Source organism: Geotrypetes seraphini, chromosome 16, assembly GCF_902459505.1.
Source record: "Geotrypetes seraphini chromosome 16, aGeoSer1.1, whole genome shotgun sequence".
NCBI classification, from domain to species: Eukaryota; Metazoa; Chordata; class Amphibia; order Gymnophiona; family Dermophiidae; genus Geotrypetes; species Geotrypetes seraphini.
In genome coordinates this window covers 22,283,016-22,306,474 of record NC_047099.1, presented here as the reverse complement: position 1 = coordinate 22,306,474, position 23,459 = coordinate 22,283,016, and the positions used below count along the sequence as shown (strand labels likewise).

Genomic DNA, 23,459 nt, shown 5'->3' with positions numbered 1-23,459 from the left:
CTGCTGATCAGTGATCACCTAGGGCAGTGGTCTCCAACTCAAACCCTTTGCAGGGCCACATTTTGGATTTGTAGGTACTTGGAGGGCCTCAGAAAAAAAAAAAATAGTTCAGTTTTATTAAAGAAATGACAATTTTGCAGTTTATAAATCTTTCCTTTTGGCTAAGTCTTAATAATAATATTGTAATTTATAGCTAAAGAGACATGTGATCAAGAAACTGTTTTATTTTACTTTTGTGAAACGTACAGAGGGCCTCAAAATAGTACCTAGTGGGCTGCATGTGGCCCCCGGGCCGCGAGTTTGAGACCACTAACCTAGGGTCACTGACAAAGAGCAGAGGCAGTGAAAGCACAACAATGGATCCTGCCCGCAAGGAAGCGGAGCAGTTGTCAAATAGCTCATTTACCTGGGGAAATCCAAAATTGCTCTCATTATATACAGTTTATTAAGATGCTCAATTCCTTGAGGAATATTCTGGAAGGGGTACAATTAGGGTGATCAGAATTGTTATGTGTAATTCTAAAAAAAAATATTTTTTTTTTGGGGGGGGAGCGTTAATTAGGCGCCAGAAAGTTATGGAGAGGGCGGGGCACAAGGCTGAAGGTTCACCTAGGCCAGGCATTCAATACCCTTTAACTAGTCCTGTGGAAGGAGCATTGGGTAAGGGGAGGAATAGCAGCCAGTGACTTGTAAAAGGGGACAGATTTGGAACAGCTTTACACTGCATTAACTTGTTCTTCCCCCTGATGTGAGTCTTTTCCTTCACGCCTCTTGCCCTTTCTAACCATTCTCTCTCTCTCTTCCTGGGCCTTGCCTTTCTCTCTGCCATCTCTGGACCATTTACCTGGCCCTCCTTGCCTCCATCCCCGCCTGTCCCTCCCCAGAATTTTTCCGGGAGCTGATTCATGTCTCCGAGAAGCTGCTGATCCAGATGTTCACCCAGACATATGGGAGACTATACACACAGAATGCTCAGCTTTTCCAAGAGCTCTTCCGGGAGCTGCGCCGATACTACCAGGGTGGGCGCGTGCATCTGGAGGAGGCACTGGCAGACTTCTGGGGCCGGCTGTTGGAGCGCATCTTTGGGCTCTTGAACCCACAGTATTACTTCCCCGAGGAATACCTGGAGTGTGTAAGCAAGCACGCAGAGCAGTTGCGGCCATTTGGAGACGTGCCCCGCAAGCTCAGGATACAGGTGAGCCCCAAGACAATGAGGGTGGGGAGAACATAAGAACATAAGAAGCGCCATCTCCGGAACAGACCCTAGGTCCATCAAGTCCGGCGATCCGCACACGCGGAGGCCCCGCCAGGTGTACCCTGGCATAGTTTTGGTCCCCATATCGCTCCAAGCTTCTCGTAAAGAGAAGTGCATCTAGCCTACCCCTACCCATGTCACTTCATGCCACTCATAAGGAGATGTACATCTAACTTACCCTTAAATCCTAGAATGGTGGATTCCGCAATTACCTCTTCTGGGAGAGCATTCCAGGTGTCCACCACTCGTTGTGTGAAGCAGAACTTCCTGATACTTGTCCCCCCTTAGCTTCAGCCCATGTCCTCTTGTCCGTGCCACATTGGACATTGTAAATAACGTTTTTTTCTGCTCTATCTTGTCGATTCCTTTCAGTATTTTGAATGTCTCGATCATATCCCCTCGTAGTCTCCTTTTCTCAAGGGAGAACAACCCCAGTCTCTTAAGTCTTTCCTCGTAATCCAGGTTCTCCATACACAATGCACGTGCACAATGCCCATGTGTGACGGACACTGCTAAAATATTGAGAAAAGGGGGACCACATTGCGTAGGGGCGCCAAAAAGGAGGTGCCAGTTTACAGACTTTCAGGTGGTAATGCACTAACGTCGTGTTTCTCTCTCCCCTCCTCCCCCCCCCTCTTTTCCCAGGTGACCAGGGCACTCATTGCAGCACGAGCATTCATGCAGGGTCTTGCCACGGGACGTGATGTCATCACTAAGGCTGCCAAGGTGGGGCATTGATCTGTGGCGGTGTTAAATCTCAGAATGGTGACTGGGGCATCTGGTGAGGTAGCAGGGAGGGAGGGGGAACAGTCTTGTCGTATCAGCACTATAGATATGGTGTGATGGGGGGGGAAAGTGGACTTACCTAGTTAGACCAACCTGGAGGGGGCAGTGTTCTCATTGTTATGTTATGTTCTATTTTTTTGGTGTCAGGTCAAAAGCGTGCCGGGACAAAGGCGCGCCCAGACAATTGAGCGCAGCGCGGAGGTGCGCGCCGCTCTAAATTACTGTTTTTAGGGCTCCGATGGGGGAGGCGTGGGAGTGGAACACCCCCACTTTACTTAATAGACATCGCGTCGCGTTGTGGGGGGTTGTAACCCCCCACATTGTACTGAAAACTTAACTTTTTCCCTGTTTTTAGGGAAAAAGTTAAGTTTACAGTAAAATGTGGAGGGTTACAACCCCCCAAACCCCCCCTAACGCCGGCGCGATGTCTATTAAGTAAAGTGGGGGGGTTCCCCAACAAAACCCCCCGTCGGAGCCCCTAAAAACTGTAATTTTCTTCGGCGCGCGCCTCCATCTTGCGCTCAGTTGTCGGCGCGCGCCTTTGTCTTTCGCCGAGTTGTCTATGAACCATTTTTTTTTTATATATCTAAATTGATCTTCTTGAAGCAACTTCTATTCGTTGCATATCATCAAATATCGTAAGATACTCGTATTCCTTCTTTCTGTTACATATTATATATCAAAATAATTCACACTGGAGTTAACTTATTTTGTTACGGCTCAGATTTTCAATATGCCTAAAACGTGTGTGTGGGGGGGGGGGGAAAAGACTCCTTTAAAAACTGCTGTAAAATTTCATTCGGTCATAGATTTAAAAAAAACAAACTCCATATTCCAACAAGTTTTGAAGAAACACAGCCATAGCAAATTAGTCTTCGTGATCTAAAATAAAAAGATGAGGTTCAGCAAAATTAAAAAAAAAAAAAAAAAGACCGAGCCAACAAGGATGTGTTTACATTCAGCGCAAAGTAACACTTATTTACATTCTCTAAACATAGAAATTAACCCCCTCTTTTACAAAGGCGCGCTAAGCGTTTTAGTGCATGCTAAACGCCAACGCGTCCATAGACTTATAATGGGCGTGTTAGCGTATATTTAGCGCGTGTTAAAATGCATAGCGCACCTTAGTAAAAGGAGCCCACAAGACTTTTATGAGTTGTGGATGCAGGGAAAGCTTTAGTCTGTATGTTCGAAGATTGCAGGTAAGTGGTATTATGTGTGAGCACATTCTTGTTGGCTTGATTTTATTTTGCTTAAACTCATCTTCTCTTTTTTCTTTTCTTTTCTTTTTTTTTTTAAGATGTAGGTGTTGAGGCTGTGTTTCTTTAAAGTTTGTTAAAATATGGAAGTTGTTTTATACTATGGTATTGAGGTATTTTTTTATTATCCATGTGTTGTAGGTATTTGGAAGATTCGAGCCATTAGCAATATAAATTGATCAATACAGCTTGTATTGACTTGATATTTTGTGAGACAGTCAAAGCCCTATTGTACACAGAAAGTTTAGGGTGGAACAGGTACATTCGGGTCAGAAAGCTCTAATGTTTCTGGTACTTTACAAAAGCTCTCTGAACATGGAGCCTTTTATAAAATACATATAGATCTATGGGTTTTCAAGAATGATGATGTGGAGAAACTGAAAGAAATCTTGGAGAACCTGGAAGATATACTAAGCCAAATCGACAAATTAAAGAGTGATAAATCACCTGGACCGGATGATATACATTCCAGGGTACTGAAAGAACTCAAACATGAAATTGCTGATCTGCTGTTAGTGATCCGTAACCTATTTCTAAAATCGTCTGTAGTACCCTGAACATAAAAACATAAGAAGTTGCCTCCGCTGGGTCAGACCCGAGGTCCATCGTTTCCAGCGGTCCGCACCCGTGGCGGCCCATTAGGCCCATGACCTGTAATGTGATCCTTCTCTAATCCCTTTTATCCTTCTATCCATACTCTGTCTAAAACCTATCTCTACCTCTACCTCTATCTGTATCCTTCAATCCCCCTATCGTTCAGGAATTTATCCAATCCTTCCTTGAACCCCCGTAGTGTACTCTGTCCTATCACAACCTCCGGAAGCGCATTCCAGGTGTCCACCACCCTCTGTGCATTGGTTCTAAAATTGTCCCCTTTCAGCTTCTCTGAGTGCCCCCTTGTGCTTGTGGTTTCCAATAATCTGAAGAATCAGTCCCTTTCCACCCTCTCTATGCCCTTCATGATCTTGAAAGTCTCTATCAAGGGTCTCTAGAGGGTGGCCATTGTTATGCCAGTTTTAAAAAGGGTTCCAGGGGAGATCGAGAAATTTACAGACCGGTAAGCCTGACTTCAGTGCCGGGTAAAATAGTGAAAACAATTATTAAAAAAAATAAAACTGTGAAACATGTAGACAAACATGTTATAATGGGACAGACTCGCCAATTTGCTTGACTTCTTTGAAGGTGTGGATAAAGGTGAGGTGGTTGATGTGGTGTATCTAGATTTTCAGAAAGCTTTTGACAGAGTTCCTCACGAGGGGCTCCTGAGAAAACTGAAGGAGTCATGGGATAGGAAGCAATCTAAATTAAACCGTAAGTTTATATACTGCATCCTCCATAAAGATAGAGCTCGGCACGGTTTACACTACAGGAACTTTAATATAAGGAAGGAAAAACATAATAAGAATTAGTGATTAAAAAGAGGGTAGCGTGATTTTTACGTTTTTGAGAACAGCCAAATTTTCAGACGCTTTTGGAATAATTGGAAGGAGCCCGGATTCCGCAACAGGGCCAGGAAGGTTATTCCAAAGCTCAGTGATTTTGAAGAAAAGAGATTTCCCTAATTTTCCCGCATAGATAACGCCTTTTAACGAGGAGAAAGATAGCTTAAGTTTTTGAGTGGATCTGGTAGTGTCAGTTCTCGTAGAATTCCAAGATAGTGGAATTAGGGGAGGAAGAATGCCAGGCAGGATCTTGTGTTAGGCAGGCACATTTCAAGTTTCAAGTTTATTTCACTTTTGATGAATCGCCTATTTCAAATTTCTAGGCGATGTACATAATATAATAAAGAAACTATAACATAATAACAATAAATTTCAATAATAACTAACATGAAAGATGGGAAAGAGGGTAAAGTTACAATAAATGGTATAGAAAAGAAAAAAAAAAAAATAGGGAAGAACAAAAGGTAGGGTAAAAGTTTACCAAGGCACATTTCATAAATATTAATTAAAACAGGAAAGAAAATTTAAGAATTTTATAAGTTAAAAGCATCCTTAAACAAGTAAGTTTTTAGAAAATTTTTAAATGCTGAAATATCACGTTCTATTCTGATATATTGGGGAAGGGAATTCCACCATTGTGGACCTGCAACAGTGAACATATCTGCTCTTCTTGTTCCAATGATTTTTAAAGAAGGCACAGTTAGTAAGTTTTGATCAGATGAACGCAGAGATCGTTGAGTTTTATATGGGATCAGCGATTTAGATATAAATTGTGGCTCGCTAGATGCTAGGGACTTAAAAATTAAAAACATCAGTTTATACAAGATCCTATGATTAATTGGTAACCAATGTGCGTCTATTAACAATGGGGATACGTGATCGAATTTTTTAGCGTTATAAATAAGTTTTATTGCCGTATTCTGGACAATTTGGAGTCTCCTTTTTTCTTTTTGAGTTATATTTAAAAATAGTGCGTTGCAATAGTCGATTTTTGCTATGATGAAAGAATGGATTAAAATCTTTGTGGCTCTAGAACTCTAGAAATTACTGGAAGCCAGTGAAGTTTTGACAGAAGCGGGGAAACAGGATCAAATTTACTTTTTGCGAAGATCAACCTAGCTGCAGTGTTCAGTTGTGGATTAGGAATTGGTTATCGGAAAGACAACAGAAGGTAGGGTTAAATGGCCATTTTTCTCAGTGGAGTGCCGCAGGGATCTGTCCTGGGTCCGGTGCTATTTATCTTATTTATAAATGATATGGAAATTGGATCGACGAATGAGGTGATTAAATTTGCTGATGACGCTAAACTGTTCAAAAGTTGTTGAAACGCATGTGTACTGTAAAAAATTGCAAGCAGACCTTAGGAAATTGGAAGACTGGGTGTCCAAATGGCAGATGAAATTTAATGTGAACAAATGCAAAGTTCACATTGGGAAGAATAGCTCAAATTATAGATACCAGATGCTAGGGTCCACCTTGGGGGCGAACAAATGCTCCTTTTGGCCAAATAAAAAGTACGTCTCCACTCACGGATCAGTGTCCAAGAAAAAGATCTGGGTGTCATTGTAGACAATATGCTGAAACTTTCTGCCCAATATACGGTGGCAGCCAAAAATGCAAACGAGATGCTAGGAATTATTAGAAAAGTGATGATAAGGCTAAGAATGTTATAATGCCTCTGTATCGTTCCATGATGCGACCTCACTTTGAGTATTGCGATCATTTCTGGTCACCCTATCTCAGAAAAGATATAGCGGAACTAGAAGAGGTTCAAAGAAAAGCAACCAAGATGATAAAGGGGATAGACATGATCGAAACATTCAAGATATTGAAGGGAATTGACTTAGTAGAGAAAGAGAGATTGTTCACCCTCTCCGAGGTGAAGAGAAGGAGAGGGCACGCTCTAAAGTTAAAAAGGGATAGACTCCGTACAAACGTAAATAAGTTCGTCTTCACCCAGAGAGTGGTAGAAATTTGGAACGCTCTTCTGGAGGCTGTTATAGGGGAAAGCACCCTTCAGGGATTCAAGACGAGGTTGGATAAGTTCCTACTGGAACAGAACGTACGCAGGTAAGGCTAGACTCAAATAAGGCACTGGTCTTTGACCTAAGGGCTGCCGCGTGAGCGGACTGCTGGGCACAACGGACCACTAGTCTGACCCAGCAGCGGAAAATCTTATATTCTTAAAGAGGTTGGTGCTCTTCAGTTTGGAAAAGAAACAGCTGATGAGAGGCATGATTGAAATGTACAAAATCCTGAGTGGTGTAGAATAAGTAGAAGTGGATCAAATTTTTTTTTTTTTTTTTACTCCATCAAAAATGACAAAGACTAAAGGATACTCGATGAAGTTACATATTAAAACCAATAAGAGGAAACCCTTTTTTTTTTTTTTTCAGTTCGAGAATAGTTAAGCTCTGGAACACACTGCCAGAGGTACAGTGGTCAGCGCGATTAATGAACCTGGTTTTAAAAAAGGGTTGGACAAGTTCCTGGAGGAAAACTCCATAATCTGCTATTGAGCATGGAATGTTGCTACTGTTTTTGGGTTTTAAAAAAAGGGTTGGACAAGTACCTGGAGGAAAAATCCATAATCTGCTATTGAGCATGGAATGTTGCTACGGTTTTTGGGTTTTAAAAAAGGGTTGGACAAGTTCCTGGAGGAAAAGTCCATAATCTGCTATTGAGCATGGAATGTTGCTACTGTTTTTGGTTTTTTGCCAGGTACTTTTGACCTGGATTGGCCACTGTGAAGATGGGATACTGGGCAAGATGGACCATTGGTCTGACCCAGTAAGGCTAGTCGCATCTGAGAAAGAGTTGCATCACTGGGTTCTCTGTATGTATGAGTGCCAAATTTTGCAACTCACCCATGTAAATTCAGACAATTATACATATAGGCATGGTACTTCAGACAAACATGTTAACTACAGCCAGTGAAGGAGGCAAGCTCCTAAAGTCAAATGTTTCCTTTTTTAGGGTTGTGTAAATCCAGAGGGTTAAGCACAATTTACCCCTTCAATCATTCCTTTGAAATGCTGGTTGAACCAAGCTGTTTGCTGACCCTTACGTGTAACTAAACAGTGCAAAAGGTGATGGGGACATTTTTTTAAAACTACACATCCTAATCCAGTAAATCACTAAAAAATCCACCTGTTCGACAGATTTATCTGACCCTTCCATTCTGCTGAGCACCTACCATGCCTTATACATCCCTTCCCCCTTTTCTCCCAGGCACCTTTCTGTCTATCCCTCCCAAATCTAACTGATGTAACCTCGCTTCCCTTACAGTTCCACTTGTTGTATACCAGGTATGATGGGATAAAAATAAAGCTATTATTATTACATGTATTCCTGTTAAAAATGGGAAATACGCATGTAATTTTGTGGACTCCCCAAAATATTCACCCCCCTAGGCACATCCCTCACAAAATTTTCAAATCAACATTTATATGCATATGCCTTTCACACGTGTATATTCTGATATTTGCATGTGTCCAATTTGGACTGATTCTATAAATGGTGCCAAAATCAGTAGACTCCTAGCGAAATGGTGCCTACTGCATGTCAGTCAAATTTAGGCAAAAACAAAACAGAAAATGGAGTTCCAAATATAGTCCCAACAGTGGAGCAGAAGAGTGTTTTTAAAAGTCTTTATTGATTTCAAAAGCCCAATGACCTGAAACAGTCCGTGTTTCGGCTCCAATGAGTCTGCATCAGGGGTCGTGTTGACCGTGACACTAAAAATCAAATTAAGAACACCCAAATCAAATTAAGAACACCCAAAGATTTTTTTAAGAAATAAATATACAGTGTTCCCCCAGTTCGCGGTCCCGGTCATTCGCAGTATTTTCCGACCGCGAACCGCCGACAAGGAGAGGGCAGCGGGAGAGGCAGGAGAGAGCAGCCAAAGCGCCGCGAGTGCAGAAAATCGCTCGCGGTACGCTCCAACCGCCTCTTCCTGCACTAAGTCGGGCCTTATCCAATCAGGAGTTGCTCTCCTGCTGCCCTCTTCAGGCTCCCCCATGAAAAACCGTATTTGCGGTTTTTCGAGATTTGCGGGGGTTCCTGGAACGGAACCCTCGCGAATATCGGGGGAGTACTGTAATAAGAAATCATAAATTATCAGAACAAAATATGTCATATGTTGTTATTGTTGTTAGCACTCGTGTTCGGGTCCAAGCGACTTGATGAATTGCGGATCTAAAAAGAAATCGGTTTTGTGCAGCGTCATCCCGATTGGTTGTTTTCAATGTGTCTTAGTCATCTGATTGCAGGTCGCCCTCTTCGCCTGGTTCCTTCGATCTTCTCTCAAACATGATGTCCTTCTCCAGTGATCTCTCTCTTCTGATGGTGTGCCATATATATATATATATATATATATATATATATATATATCATTAAAATTCAGAACAAAAAATGTCATATTCTGATTATTTATGATTTTTTTAATATATTTATTTATATTATATTTATATTTATTTCTACAAAAAAATCTTGTCTAAAATACCAGCGCCTAACGCTTTCCATGCCCAAACTCCACCCCTAACCATGCCTACATCTCAGTGACAGGTCAAAAGCGCGACGACAAAGGCGCGACGACAACCCAGCGCAGACAACTTCAAGGTTTCAAGGTTTATTAAATATTTGATGAATCGCTGAATCTTGTTTACAAAGCGATGTACATAATTATAAAATAGGATAAAATTAAAAATAAATACAAAATACATAAACATTGAGATTAAGACAAGACAGACATTAGTTGGAAGGGGAGGAGGGTAAAAGATACATCTGTTATATTGAGAAAAACAAAAGGAAACAGGGTAATTTTTTTAAAAAAAGGAAATATCATAAAATCAAGAAAATTTAAATGTTAAAAGCATTTTTAAAAAGGTGTGTTTTCAAGGATTTTTTAAAAGAAGAGAGATCTTTTTCGTTTTTGATATGTTGGGGCAAAGAGTTCCACCATTGGGGACCAATTACAGAGAACATGTCTGATCTTCGAGTGCCTATTATTTTTAGAGAAGGAACAACTAGTAGATTTTGAAAAGATGATCTGAGTGCACGCACAGAGTTGTGGGGAATTAGCATTTTTGATATAAACTGGGGTTCGTTGTAAGCCAAAGTCCTCTAAATTTTCTTCACACTTCTACCTCTAACCCTCTGTTGTAGTTCCTTCTTATTTCTCCTACTGTAAACCGCGTCAAGCTCTACGAACGTGGAGATGATGCGGTATACAAACCTAAGGATTAGATTAGATTAGAATCCAATTAATATTTTAAGATCATTTCAGAACCCTTGAACAATGGGTCCGATTCTATAAATGGCAGGACCAAGCCACATTTTGTGCTGAATTCAAAAATTTTTAATTGGCAAAATAATTGAAAACACCATTAACAGTCAATTAAAAAAAAAAAACAATTAAAAGCCAATTTTTTAAATTAAAAAAAAAACCCAATTAAAAATTCCATGCGGGCCTACCTGAGATGTAGGGTTCAAAAGCGCGACGACAACCCAGCGCAGATAACTGAGCGCAAGGTGGAAGCGCAATGAAGAAAAACAGTATTTTAAAGGGCTCCGACGGGGGGTGTGAGGGCGAACCCCCCCACTTTACTTAACAGAGATCGCACCGGCGTTGGGGGGGGTTTGGGGGGTTGTAACCCCCCTCATTTACTGGAATCTTTTTCCCTCTTTTTTTAGGGAAAAAGTTAAGTTTTCAGTATAATGTGGGGGGTTACAACCCCCCAAATTTGCCCCCCACAACGCCGGCGCGATCTCTGTTAAGTAAAATGGGGGGGTTCCCCACCAACACCCCCCGTCGGAGCCCCTTAAAATACTGTTTTTCTTCGGCGCGCTTCCGCCTTGCGCTCAGTTGTCTGCGCTGGGTTGTCTGCGCTGGGTTGTCGGCGCGCTTTTGAACTCTACATCTCAGGTAGGCCCGCATGGAATTTTTAATTGGTTTTTTTTTTAATTTAAAATATTGGCTTTTAATTGTTTTTTTTTTTAATTGACTGTTAATGGTGTTTTCAATTATTTTGCCAATTAAAAATTTTTGAATTCAGCACAAAATGTGGCTTGGTCCTGCCATTTATAGAATCGGACCCATTGTTCAAGGGTTCTGAAATGATCTTAAAATATTAATTGGATTCTAATCTAATCTAATCCTTAGGTTTGTATACCGCATCATCTCCACGTTCGTAGAGCTTGACGCGGTTTACAGTAGGAGAAATAAGGAACTACAACAGAGGGTTAGAGGTAGAAGTGTGAAGAAAATTTAGAGGACTTGGGATGCCAAGATATAAGAGTTTCCTTGATTCCTAAGTTGGAGAGAGACTTACATTTTTTGAGAAAAGCCAGGTTTTCAGATGTTTGCGGAAAACTTGGAGAGAGCTCAAGTTCCGAAGAGGGGAGGTAAGGTTGTTCCAGAGCTCAGTGATTTTGAAGTGGAGGGAGGTCCCTAGCTTTCCTGTGTGGGAAATGCCTTTTAGCGAGGGGAAGGATAGTTTTAATTTGTGGGAGGATCTGATGGTATTAGGGTTTGAGGAATTCCAAGAAAGAGGGATAAAGGGAGGGAGGATACCATATAGGATTTTGAAAGTTAAACAGGCGCATTCAATACATTTTCAAAAATGGGCTAAACTCTATCTAATATGCAGGCAAGCAGGGCCAGTGCTGGAGTTCATGGTGCCCCCCTACAACCAATAAATGGGTGATCTCCTCCCAGTAAAGTATCACTCCCACTCCAAGCAGTCCAGCTTCTCCTTCTGTAAGGAAGGGCACAATCCCTGGCTTTCATATTGCCCTTTAAAGTTCTTCCTCCATTCCATGGGTCATGGCAGCATGTGATGCTTATGAAACATGTCACTTCTATGTGGGGGCAGTGTCGAGACACAAGCCATACACCGGAAGTCAAGTTTGCTACTTGTGACCAGATGAAGGAAATTAAAATAGAAAAAAGAAAGCCGATATTTCAAGTTTGAGCTCGGTCCCTCTTTCTGCCACCAGGCTGCATCAGGTTATAAAGTTGGGCTTCACTTTTGTCCTGCCTCTACTGACCTCCTCTTCCAAACGGCACAGTGGTTGTCGTGTCCATAAACGCAGGCCCTTTCTCTAGCTATGACTGGTTTCACTGCCAGGAGAGTGCGAGTGAGGGAGAAGCAGAGCCTGAGGAGGTACCCTCAAAATGTCTGCGCCCTTCCATGTTAACTTCAGTTATTGTGTTTGCACTGGCCTTGCATTCAGCCATCTGTCTCGGTCATAATCTGACATAATAGACAGACAATTTTTCTGAGCAGTCAAATGGAATTAGTACGATGATAAGTGCTCTCAAAATAACTCCCCACATAGGACATTTGCATCTCGTTCTAGCATAAAACAATCCACATGTTCACTGAGGTCGTAAGTGGCTCATGCTTTAAATGCCAGGGCATAGCAAACCTTTCATCCCAGATTCCCTCCCCCCCCCCCCCAACTTCCTGTTCTGATTTAAATTTCCAGCATTCCCACTTATAATGTAAACAGCTTGGAGCAACCTTCTGCTCCTGTAACTGAAAACCATTTGCTTAGGAACAGACCTGTGAAAATAGTATGGTTTTTTTTCTAAATTGTAGGAAATGAGACTGGTTGTAAAACTGTTGAGTCATCTAATGTTGAAGCCTAGGCTCCTAAGGTGATCCCTGTGCTAATTTATTAAGCCGAGTGCATACATTTATACTCAAAATTTCACTAATGGCCGGATTCTGATATTAACGGTCATCTTTAAAAGCGGCTGCCGATCACATATGAATCACGTTTCGGTGCCAGTTTCAGAATCCCACCTACAGGAAAGATAGGCGCCAGAAATGCAGGCCTGGGTTTTCTGGGCCTACATTTGCAGCTCCTATCTTTGCATGAATCACGCCAACGTAGGTGCTGTAGACTGGTTCACGCCACTTCCAGCATTGGCGGTCAACGACCTAAAGCACCTAGGTAGGAGACAGGAAAATACCTACTGTATCTGAATGTAACTCACTATAAGCTACAAGTAAGAAAGGCATGAGCTAAAATCCAAATCTCCTCTCTCCTTGATTCACAGTTGACCAAAACCCATCATCATGATTAGAGAATGACATGGTGACAAAATTCATCACCGCTCCCGTCCTCGCGGATAACCGCGGGAAATAATCCCATGTCATTTTCTAGTGTCTATTTCAGCCTCAGTCCTTCTACACCAGCATTCTTCAAAGCAAAGCTCGAGGGTCAGTGGTTGTGGCCATTCATACTCTGATTCTTATGTGAGCCAAGGATAATGAAGCCATTGTGACATCACTGATTTGATTGGTTCTTAGGCATTGGTGGAATGAGGCATTATGACATCACAATATCTGGATACCAGAGACTGTCATTCTTTAGTGTCTATCTCAACCTCAGTCCTTCTACACCAGCATTCTTCAAAGCAAAGCTTGCGGGTCAGTGGTTGTGGCCATTCATACTCTGATTCTTTCCTCTCTCCTTAAAGAATAACATGAAGATGGTTTCCCGCAGTTATCCGCGGGGACAGGAACGGTGATGAATTTTGTCACCGTGTCATTCTCTAATCATGATCAAAGAAATAGTCTTAATCCTGGAAAAGTCTCCATGAAGCTGAACTCCTAGACTCCTCTCTTGGATATCTACCACACTGGCCCTAATATGATATTGTGGTTTTGTGACAGGGGGTGTGGTCTGGGTATGATGGTGTAGCATGGCAGGGTGTAATGTCATGTCAGTGTGTTACGGTTAGATGTGGTCTTTTCGCAATGGGACATGGTCTCGCTTAATCCATGGCACAACCTCACTCTGTCAACTGCTATTGCCTCTCTGTGTCGATTTCTCTTCTGCTTCTTAGAAGGCACTGACTGGTACCCCCTATATGTCTGCCTGTCACAGATCAACCCTTCTGCTGAGTGCTTGCGGGCGGTGATGAGAATGACCTATTGCCCCCTATGTCGTGGGATGCCAAGTCTCAAACCGTGCAATGGCTTCTGCCTGAATGTGATGAAAGGATGCCTCGCTAATCAGGCTGATCTGGACTCAGAATGGAACCAGTTTATTGGTGCGTACTGGCTCTTCCATCTGTGGGCACTGGGGAGCATGTATGCAGGGCAAGGGAGTTCCTGTAGCTGGGAATGTCAGTTGCAAGCACCCTTACTCGAAACTAACTGTTGAAGGCTCTTCTCTCCCACAATCAGATGCTCTTGTACAAGTTGCTGAACGGTTGGAGGGCCCCTTTAATTTTGAACTTGCCGCCGACTCTATTGGTGTGAAAATTTCAGAGGGCATCATGTACCTGCAGGAGAACAGTATGCAGATGTCCACCAAGGTGAGGGATAGGGAAGGGGATGATCGGGTGACACCACCTCTTTCTCTCTTCATGTCTCTTCCTGTTTCTAGCTGCTGACCTCTGCACTCTCTCTCTACTGCAGGTTTTTCAGGGCTGTGGAAACCCCCGCCCAGCCCCTGGCCGCACCAAACGGGCAGCTCGGGATGAGACAAAGCGGCGATTTCGGACTTACTCCCCTGACGAGAAACCCACCACAGCCGCTGGGACAAACCTGGACCGCCTGGTGGGTGCTGCTCATCTCAGGGGTCAAGGTTTGACAGGGTGCTGAGAGAGTTTAGGGACTGTGGCTATGAGGCATTTGGATTTAGTGTAATAAGTACAGCCTTTTTAATTTTGCCATTATAACATATGAAATGTTCTTGAAAAACAGTGGAGGAAAAGAACTCAGAACACTGAACAGGACTGTCTTAACCACTAGGCAAATTAGACAGGTGACTAGGGTGGCAGCTTCTGGGAAGTAGCAAAGAGCAAATTAATTAAGGAACACTAGAAGAGCTATCAGTATGTACTTTTTACCTGCAGAGCAACTGGATAATTTTCAAATAGCCAAACCTGGGAAACTAAAGGATAGGAAAAGTAGATCGCTTTATTGTGTGTACTGGCTCTTTGTAGCTGTGGGCACTGGGGAGCATGTGTGTGGCTCAAATCGTTTAATAATGTGTTTGCCACTGAGAAATATGCCACTACCATGTTTTTTGCTATAGCTGATAACAGGCGTTTCAGTGCCTTTAAGGCAATGATTTAATATTGTGAAACACAAGCCTATTTTGGGTAAAGGAGAAAAGGACATTTTTCAAGTTAATCATGAAACTGAAAAGATCTAATAATGAAATTTTTTTAATGCCAGGAGAATTTGAGGTCCTTTTCTCCTTTAGGGGGTAATTTCAATGTGGACTACTATTAAGATGTGTTATTTTACTGCCAACAGCAATGAGACCTAGTTACATAGTAGATGACGGCAGATAAAGACCCAAATGGTCCATTCAGTCTGCCCAACCTGATTCAATTTAAATTTTAAAAAATATATATATTTTTTTCTTTTTAGCTATTTCTGGGCAAGAATCCAAAGCTCTACCCGGTACTGTGCTTAGGTTCCAACTGCCAAAGTCTCTGTCGAATCTCACTCCAGCCCATCTACACCTTCCCAGCCATTGAAGCCCTCCCCAGCCCATCCTCAACCAAAAGGCCATATACAGACACAGACCGTGCAAGTCTGCCCAGTACTGGCCTTAGTTCAATATTTACTATTATTTTCTGATTCTAGATCCTCTGTGTTCATCCCACGCTTTTTTGAACTCCGTCACCGTTTTCGTCTCCACCACCTCTTTCAGGAGCGCATTCCAGGCATCCACCACCCTCTCTGTGCTTAGGTTCCAACTGCCAAAATCTCTGTCAAAACCTACTCCAGCTCATCTACACCCTCCAAGCCATTGAAGCCCTCTCCACCCATCCTCCCCCAAACGGCCATATACAGACACAGACCGTGCAAGTCTGCCCAGTACTGGCCTTAGTTCAATATTTACTATTATTTTCTGATTCTAGATCCTCTGTGTTCATCCCATGCTTCTTTGAACTCCGTCACCGTTTTCCTCTTCACTACCTCTCTTGGGAGCGCTTTCCAGACATCCACCACCCTCTCCGTAAAGTAGAATTTCCTAACATTGCTCTTGAATCTACCACCCCTCAACCTCAAATTATGTCCTCTGGTTTTACCATTTTCCTTTCTCTTGAAAATATTTTGTTCTACATTAATACCTTTCAAGTATTTAAACGTCTGAATCATATCTCCCCTGTCCCTCCTTTCCTCTAGGGTATATATATTCAGAGCTTCCAGTCTCTCCTCGTATGTCTTCTAGCGCAAACCTCGTATCATTTTCGTCGCCCTCCTCTGGACCGCTTCAAGTCTTCTTATGTCCTTCACCAGATACGGTCTCTAAAACTGAGCACAGTACTCCAAGTGGGGCCTCACCAACGACTTGTACAGGGGCATCAACACCCTCTCCCTTCTACTGGCAGCAGCCATCGCCTTGTCGCACTGTTTTTTCGCCTTTAGATCTTCGGACACTATCGCCCCAAGGTCCCTCTCCCCATTCGTGCATATCAGACTCTCACCTCCCAGCATATACAGCTCCTTCTGATTATTAATCCCCAGATGCATTACTTTGCATTGAATTTTAGTTGCCAGATATTAAACCATTCCTCTAACTTTTGTAGATCCTTTTTCATGTTTTTCACTCCCTCTTCGATGTCTACTCTGTTACAAATCTTGGTATCATTTGCAAAACTGGGGTTAGGTGGTAAAATAACAAACAGTAGCTGAAGTTGATAACTATCCCCCTTAATTAAAGAAATATCTCTAGAAATCAAAATTGTTGCTCTATGTAATTAAAGTGAGCCAAGAATAGGACAATCAAGCCATTGTGACATCACTGATGAGGTCGGTTCTTAAGCATTGGTGGAATGAGGCATTATGACATCACAGTATTAGCTCTGGACTGAAACCTTCCACACTAACTGTTGCTATTGAAGTACAGGTCCCATTTTATGCAATGAGACCTAGTTACTAACAATCCAGGTTAACAGTAAAATAACACATCTTAACGGTAGCTCACATTGATAACTTCCCCCTTAGAAACAGGTCATTTAAGTGGTAACACACTAGCAAATGTTTTGTTTGAAGTCTGTGTAGCTTGCAAGCAGGCATCCATCTGGATAAATAAGAACATAAGAATTGCCACTGCTGGGTCAGACCAGTGGTCCATCGTACCCAGCAGTCCGGCGGCCCTTGGGTCAAAGACCAGTGCCCTATTGTAGTCTAGCCTTACTTGCATTTGTTCTGTTCCAGTAGGAACTTATCCAACCTTGTCTTGAATCCCTGAAGGGTGCTTTCCCCTATAACAGCCTCCGGAAGAGCGTTCCAGGTTTCTACCGCTCTCTGGGTGAAGAAAAACTTCCTTACGTTTGTACGGAATCTTTTCCCTTCTAACTTCAGTGAGTGCCCTCTCGTTCTCTTCACCTTGGAAGGGGTGAACACTCTTTCTCTACTAAGTCAATTCCCTTCAATATCTTGAATGTTTCGATCATGTCCCCTCTCGGTCTTCTCTTTTCAAGGGAGAAGAGGCCCAGTTTCTCTAGCCTCTCGTTGTACATACATAACAAAGCCAAATATTTCAAAAGTATGACATCCTTCTCTGCGTTTTGACAGGGGTGGGTGATGTTGGGATAATCATGATTGTTGAGTTTTAATTTGGAAAATCTCACGAGGTGGCCAAGGGCCCAGAAAGATAACCGAGAAAGGGGTGTGTGCAAGGCTGAAAGTTTGCTTTGGGCAGCGATTCCCAAACTGAGTTCCAAGGGGTTGCTGCAGGAGGTCCCGGTAGCCATTATGTCAGGATGATAGGCCCCGGGAGGGAGGGGGGAGGAGGTGACCTACGTGTGGTTCCAAGATTGGGAAGAAGGAGTGGGGTTCATTTCCACCCTAGCAAAGAAAATTGGGAATCACTTGCAAGGCATCTTAATACCTTGCACCAGCCCTGACTGTGTGAGCAAAAGAGCTTCCACAAATGTGAGTCACAGCGTAGTCAGCAGTCTAAACAATCTCCATCTTGACTCAGCATTTTCAGTGATGTTAATAAATGCTTGACCGTAAGCATGATCAAAGATACATTTAGAAGATACTTAGAACATCAACATATGTGGGCAAATTAGACTCTCTCAGCACTCATAAAAACAAAGCAATAAGTTCAGCTTATTATAACATGTTGAGATCATACTGTGGACACCTTTGCTTAAGCTAGTAGTTTGCAAACCATTTCTTGGGGCTCATTCAGCCAGTTAGAATTTTAAGTGATCCACCATTTATTTATTTTATTTATACAATTTTCTATACCGTTCTCCCTGGGGAGCTCCGAATGGTTTACATGAAATTATTCAGGTACTTGAGTATTTTTCCCTGTCTGTCTCGGCAGGCTCACTATCTATCTAATGTACCTAAACTAAACTAAATCTTAGGTTTGTATACCGCATCATCTCCACATTCGTAGAGCGCGGCACGGTTTACAGGAGATGGGATGGAAAGGAACTACAATGAAAGGTAGAGGATTGCAGGAGATCGGATAGAAAGGAACTACAATGAGGGATTAGAGGTCCAAATATGAAGAGTTTTTAGAGGGCTTAGAATGCCAGAGATGGAGTAAGTATCAGATTTTTGAGAATAGCCAGGTCTTCAGATGTTTGCGGAAAAGTTGGAGAGAGCTCAGGTTCCAAAGAGGGGAGGAAAGGATGTTCCAGAGCTCGGTGATTCTGAAGGGAAGGGAGGTCCCTAGTTTTCCTTTATGGGAAATGCCTCTTAATGAGGGGAAGGATAGTTTTAATTTGTGGGTGGATCTGGTGGTATTAGGGTTTGAGGAGTTCCAAGAAAGAGGGATACATGGAGGGAGGATTCCATGTAGGATTTTGATGGTGCCTGGGGCAATGGGGGGATTAAGTGACTTGCTCAGGGTCACAAGGAGTATCAATATGCATGGGAGAGATTGTTTGTATTCAGTCCCAAATAGGTCCCTAAATACATAAGAATAGCCTTACTGGGTAAGACCAATGGTCCATGAAGGCCAGTAGCCTTCACAATGGCCAATCCAGGTCCCTAGGACCTGGCCAAAACCCAAAGAGTAATAACATTCCAGAATCTCAAAGAGGTAGCAAGGTTCTGGAACCCAAAAGAATAGCAGCATTCTGTGCTACCGATCCAGGGCAAACAGTGGCCTCACCTGGAGTACTGCGTCCAGCACTGGTCGCCGTACATGAAGAAGGACACAGTAATACTCGAAAGGGTCCAGAGAAGAGTGACTAAGATGGTTAAGGGGTTGGAGGAGCTGCCGTACAGTGACAGATTAGACAAACCGGGCCTCTTCTCCCTCGAACAGATGAGATTGAGAGGGGACATGATCGAAACATTCAAGATACTGAAGGGGATAGACTTAGTAGATAAGGACAGGTTGTTCACCCTTTCCAAGGTAGGGAGAACGAGAGGGCACTCTTTAAAGTTGAAAGGGGATAGATTACGTTTAAACGTAAGGAAGTTCTTCTTCACCCAGAGAGTAGTGGAAAACTGGAACGCTCTCCCGGAGGCTATCATAGGGGAAAACACCCTCCAGGGATTCAAGTCAAAGTTAGACAAGTTCCTACTGAACAAGGACGTACGCTGGTAAGGCTAGTCTCAGTTAGGGCATTGGTCTTTGACCAAAAAGGCCGCCGCGTGAGCGGACTGCTGGGCGCGATGGACCACTGGTCTGACCCAGCAGTGGCAATTCTTATGTTCTTATGTTCCCCCATGTCTTTCTCAATAACAGACTATAGACTTTTTCTCCAGGAACTTGTCCAAACCTTTCTTAAAACCAGCTACACTATCTGCTCTTACCACTCAGAGAATAGTTAAGCTCTGGAATGCATTATCAGAGGTTGTGATAAGAGCGGATAGCGTAGCTGGTTTTAAAAAAGGTTTGGACAATTTCCTGGAGGAAAAATCCATAGTCTGTTATTGAGAAAGACATGGGAGAAGCCACTGTTTGCCCTGGATTGGTAGCATGGAATGTTGCTACTATTTCGTTTTTGGCCAGATACTAGTGACCTGGATTGGCCACTATGAGAACAGGCTACTGGGCATGATGGACCATCGGTCTGACCCAGTAAGGCTATTCTTATGTTCTGAAGTAATTTTTCCATCCCGGCAAGTTCTTTCCCTGTCCCTGCCCCATTCCTGTAAACTCTGGCCTCATCTGCACAAGCCTCAAACACTTCAAAATCATAAGTGTTCGAGGCTTGTGCAGTTATGGGGCAGGGACAGCGATAAAACTGACGGGGACGGGATGGGGAAATTGAGTTCCTGCAGGGATGGGGACAAATTTGTCCCCGTGTCATTCTTAATCTGCATCTCCAAATGCCTGTTCTTTAGCATCCCTCCAGACAGGCACAGAAATGGATGGGTTTACGCTTCTCTGCCATCAGGGGGAGACTGAGACACTAACTTTTGGCTTCCGTACAAATGGGCTGTGCAGTCCTTATTACAATCAATCTCCAGCAGGGGGAGTGGTAAGCTTGTGCTGAGGTTGGTTGGGCCTGTTGGATCTGGTTAGTGTATCTTTCTTGTCCCTTTTGCTTGTCTGGACAGAGCTTGGGGGACCCTCTCGGGGGTCCTACCAACCTCGGGGTGTACCACACTCGGAAGGATTGAGTCCCTGGCCCCATTTCTCCCCCTCCCCAGGTTTTCTGAATTTAGAGGAGCCTCAGCTGTCCGCCTGGCCACCTGTTAGGCACAGACTACAGTATAGAGTGCCAGTGGGGTCTTCTCTGTTGATACAGCTGGTGAGCTATGAGAAGTTTAAAAAAAGACACAAGAAATAAAGGAGCTTAACATGGTCCTGAGGCCGCTGTTGTTGTGCATGGTTTTTTGCCACATTAATTTTGAGCACTTCAAAAAACCAGAAAAAGTGCGTTTTCTGTGGGCGCCAAGAGGTAGATGTGGCTGGCGAGTGCACAAAATGTCCCGGCCACCTTGAGGAGAACCTGGCTTCGGGTATCGGCGTGCTAGGCTCCCCTTCGCATGTGCACCACTCAGCCCAGGCTTCCCCTGTCACCCACGCCGGGGTTTCCTCACTGTGATCTGGCAGACTCAGTGATGCGGACCGCCGGGGAGGCTGGGGATTCCCATTCTGCTGCAGCTGGCAGTTTTTCTTTAGTGGCGGGGTTGAGTCTGGCTTCGGTGCTGCGTATTCTTTCAGGTGACAGTTTATCGATGGCCTTTCCCTTGGTTTTGGTGGGAAGTGTATCCATTTTGCCCACAGCTTCAGGCGACCTTCCTCCTATCTTGGAACACCAGGAACAGGTCTTAAATTTGTCTTCTGCTCCTGCTATGAATTCTGTATTGCCATTGGGGATTTTTTGCCCTGATTTTGTGTTAGCCATGTGCAAGGCTTATTTGCAGTTGGCTGGGGGTCCTACTTCGGTGCCGGGAGTCTCGAGGTCATCTGGGTTTTTTTTCTTTTTCACAGCCACCCCCATTCAGTCTCCTGCTTCAGCTGCCTCTATCCAGCCACCTCAGCCATCATCCAAGCGGCCGCGGATCTCTTGGGACGAGGATTCTTTTCTGGCTGATGCCTTCTCTCCAGATGAAGACTTGGATCTTGGGGAGGACCTTCCAGTTCCATTAGAGGTCCTGATGTTTTGGATGGAGACTTTTTGGAGGTGCCGGTTGGCGAGGATGCGTTGGTTGTGCGCATATTTCATCGGGAAGAGTTACGGGAGCTTATTCTTCAAGTGTCTTCAGTTTTACACTTTGAAAAGGAAGCTAAGGACCCCCCCTCGTGTTGTGGACCCAGTTCTTAGAGGGATAAGGTCAGCGTCTCACTCTTTCCCTATGCATAGGATATTCGGGATGTTGTGCACGCTCGGTGAAAGACACCGGACGTGCCTTTTTGCTTGGTGTGGTCCATAGCCAGACTGTACCCCATTCTTGATAGGGATAGAGATACTTTTAAGTCTCCTGTGTTCTCGGCTAATGTGCACAGGTGGTTTGGCCCTGAAAGACCCTCAGGACCGTAAATTGGAGGCACTACTTAAACAAAGTTTTGATGTGGCTGCCCTTGGTGTACAGGTGGCGATTTGTGGCGGTCTTGTAGCCCGGGCTTGTTTCCGGTGGTCTGAGAGAATTCTTGACTGTGAGTTGACTGGTCCTTAGTGGATCAGGAAGTTGCTAAGATTGAGCTGGGCGCTTCTTATCTCTCTGATGCAATATATGATCTGTTGCGTTCCTCGGCCAAGTCCTTGGCTCTTGGAGTAGTGACCTGCCATACCCTGTGGCTTTGGGGTTGGTCAGCAGATGCAGCATCTAAGGCTAAGCTCAGTAGGTTTCCCTTTTGAGGCTCCTTTCTCTTTGGGGAGGAGTTAGATAAGCTGGTTCAGGCCTTCATTGACTCTAAGGTGCCTCAGTTGCCGAAGGATCGACATCACCAGGCTTCGCAAGGTGGTTCTGCCAGGGGGTGTTTGCGTGATTTTCATAGGTACTGTCCTGGCCGGGGTGTGACCTCTTTCTTCCAACGCATGCAGTCCTTTGGGGGGGTTTGCTGGAGTTTGGGGTTGCGACTCGTCTGAAGGCTTCTCTGTCTGTCAGGCCCAATGACTCATTGCGGGTCCTTCCCCCGGTTCCAGTTGGAGCCCGGTTGGGGGAGTTTTACCAAGAGTGGGCCAAGATCAGTGAGTCCTAGAAGTGATTCAGGATGGTTGTACTCTGGAGGTTTCCCGACCTTTGCCAGATCATTTCCTCTCCTCTCCTTGTCAGGCGCCTTGGAAGAAAAGGACTTTTCGGCAGACACTGTTCAGGTTGCTGGACCTCAAAGCGGTAGTCCCAGTGCTTCCTCAGGAGATTCGACCAGCAGGTATTCCGTTTACTTCATGGTGCCCAAGAAAAAGGGGTCTTTTCGACCCATTTTGGATCTCAAAGGTGTCAACAGAGCACTCCGGGTTCCATCATTTCATATGGAAACCCTGAAGTCCATAATTCTTGCTGTCCTACCTGGGGAATTTCTTTCTTCTCTTGATCTTACGGAGCCCTATCTGCATGTTCCCATTCGGGCCTTGCATCAGCACTTCCTTTACTTTGCGATTTTTGGAGAGCTTTATCAGTTTGGTGTGCTTCCCTTTGGTCTAGCTGTAGCGCCTTGCACCTTCACCAAGATTATGGTGGTGGTGGCAGCGGCCTTGCGCAAGGAGGGCATTCTGGTGCACCCCTATCTGGACAACTGGTTCATTTCAAGCAAAGTCGTTGCAGGAGAGTTCTCGGGTTGTGGAGTTTCTGCAGTCCCTGGGCTGGGTGGTCAACATGTCCAAAAGCGGGTTGATTCCATCTCAGCACTTGGAGTATCTCGGCACTCTTTTCGACACCAGTTTGGGAAGAGTTTGTCTTCCGGAGGTCTGAATGTGCAAATTGCAGATGCAGATTCACTTTCTGATGGCTTGCCAATGTCTGCTGGCACAGGATTTTCTGCAGGTCTTGGGGTCCATGGTGGTGTTCTTGGAAGTGGTCCGGTGGACTCGGGCTCACATGCATCCTCTTCAGTATGCACTTCTTTAGTGGTGGTCGGCACAGATCCACACCCTGGACTCTTCTGTTCCGCTTTGGGGATTAGTTTGTCGCAGCCTGCGCTGGTGGCTCTAGTCTTCCAGTCTGGTTCAGAGAGTGAGTCTTGATCAGCCCCAGTGGACAGTGCTTCTTACGGATGCCAGTCTCCTTGGTTGGCGGGGCTCATTGTTCTGGTCGCTCAGCTCAGGGCTGCTGGTCACTGGTGAAGGCATCATGGTCAATCAAT

General features: G+C 44.2%; 1 protein-coding gene across 1 annotated transcript in view; it reads left to right on the top strand.

Annotated features, from left to right (window-relative positions):
* GPC2 (glypican 2) overlaps nt 1-23,459 on the top strand; it is a 31,621-nt gene that overhangs the window by 2,168 nt on the left and 5,994 nt on the right. Inside the window, exons 3-7 of the mRNA XM_033924440.1 lie at nt 885-1,195; nt 1,901-1,981; nt 13,647-13,812; nt 13,949-14,079; nt 14,183-14,323. Of these exons, the coding sequence (XP_033780331.1) occupies nt 885-1,195; nt 1,901-1,981; nt 13,647-13,812; nt 13,949-14,079; nt 14,183-14,323 (830 nt within the window). The remainder of the gene's footprint in view (nt 1-884; nt 1,196-1,900; nt 1,982-13,646; nt 13,813-13,948; nt 14,080-14,182; nt 14,324-23,459) is intronic.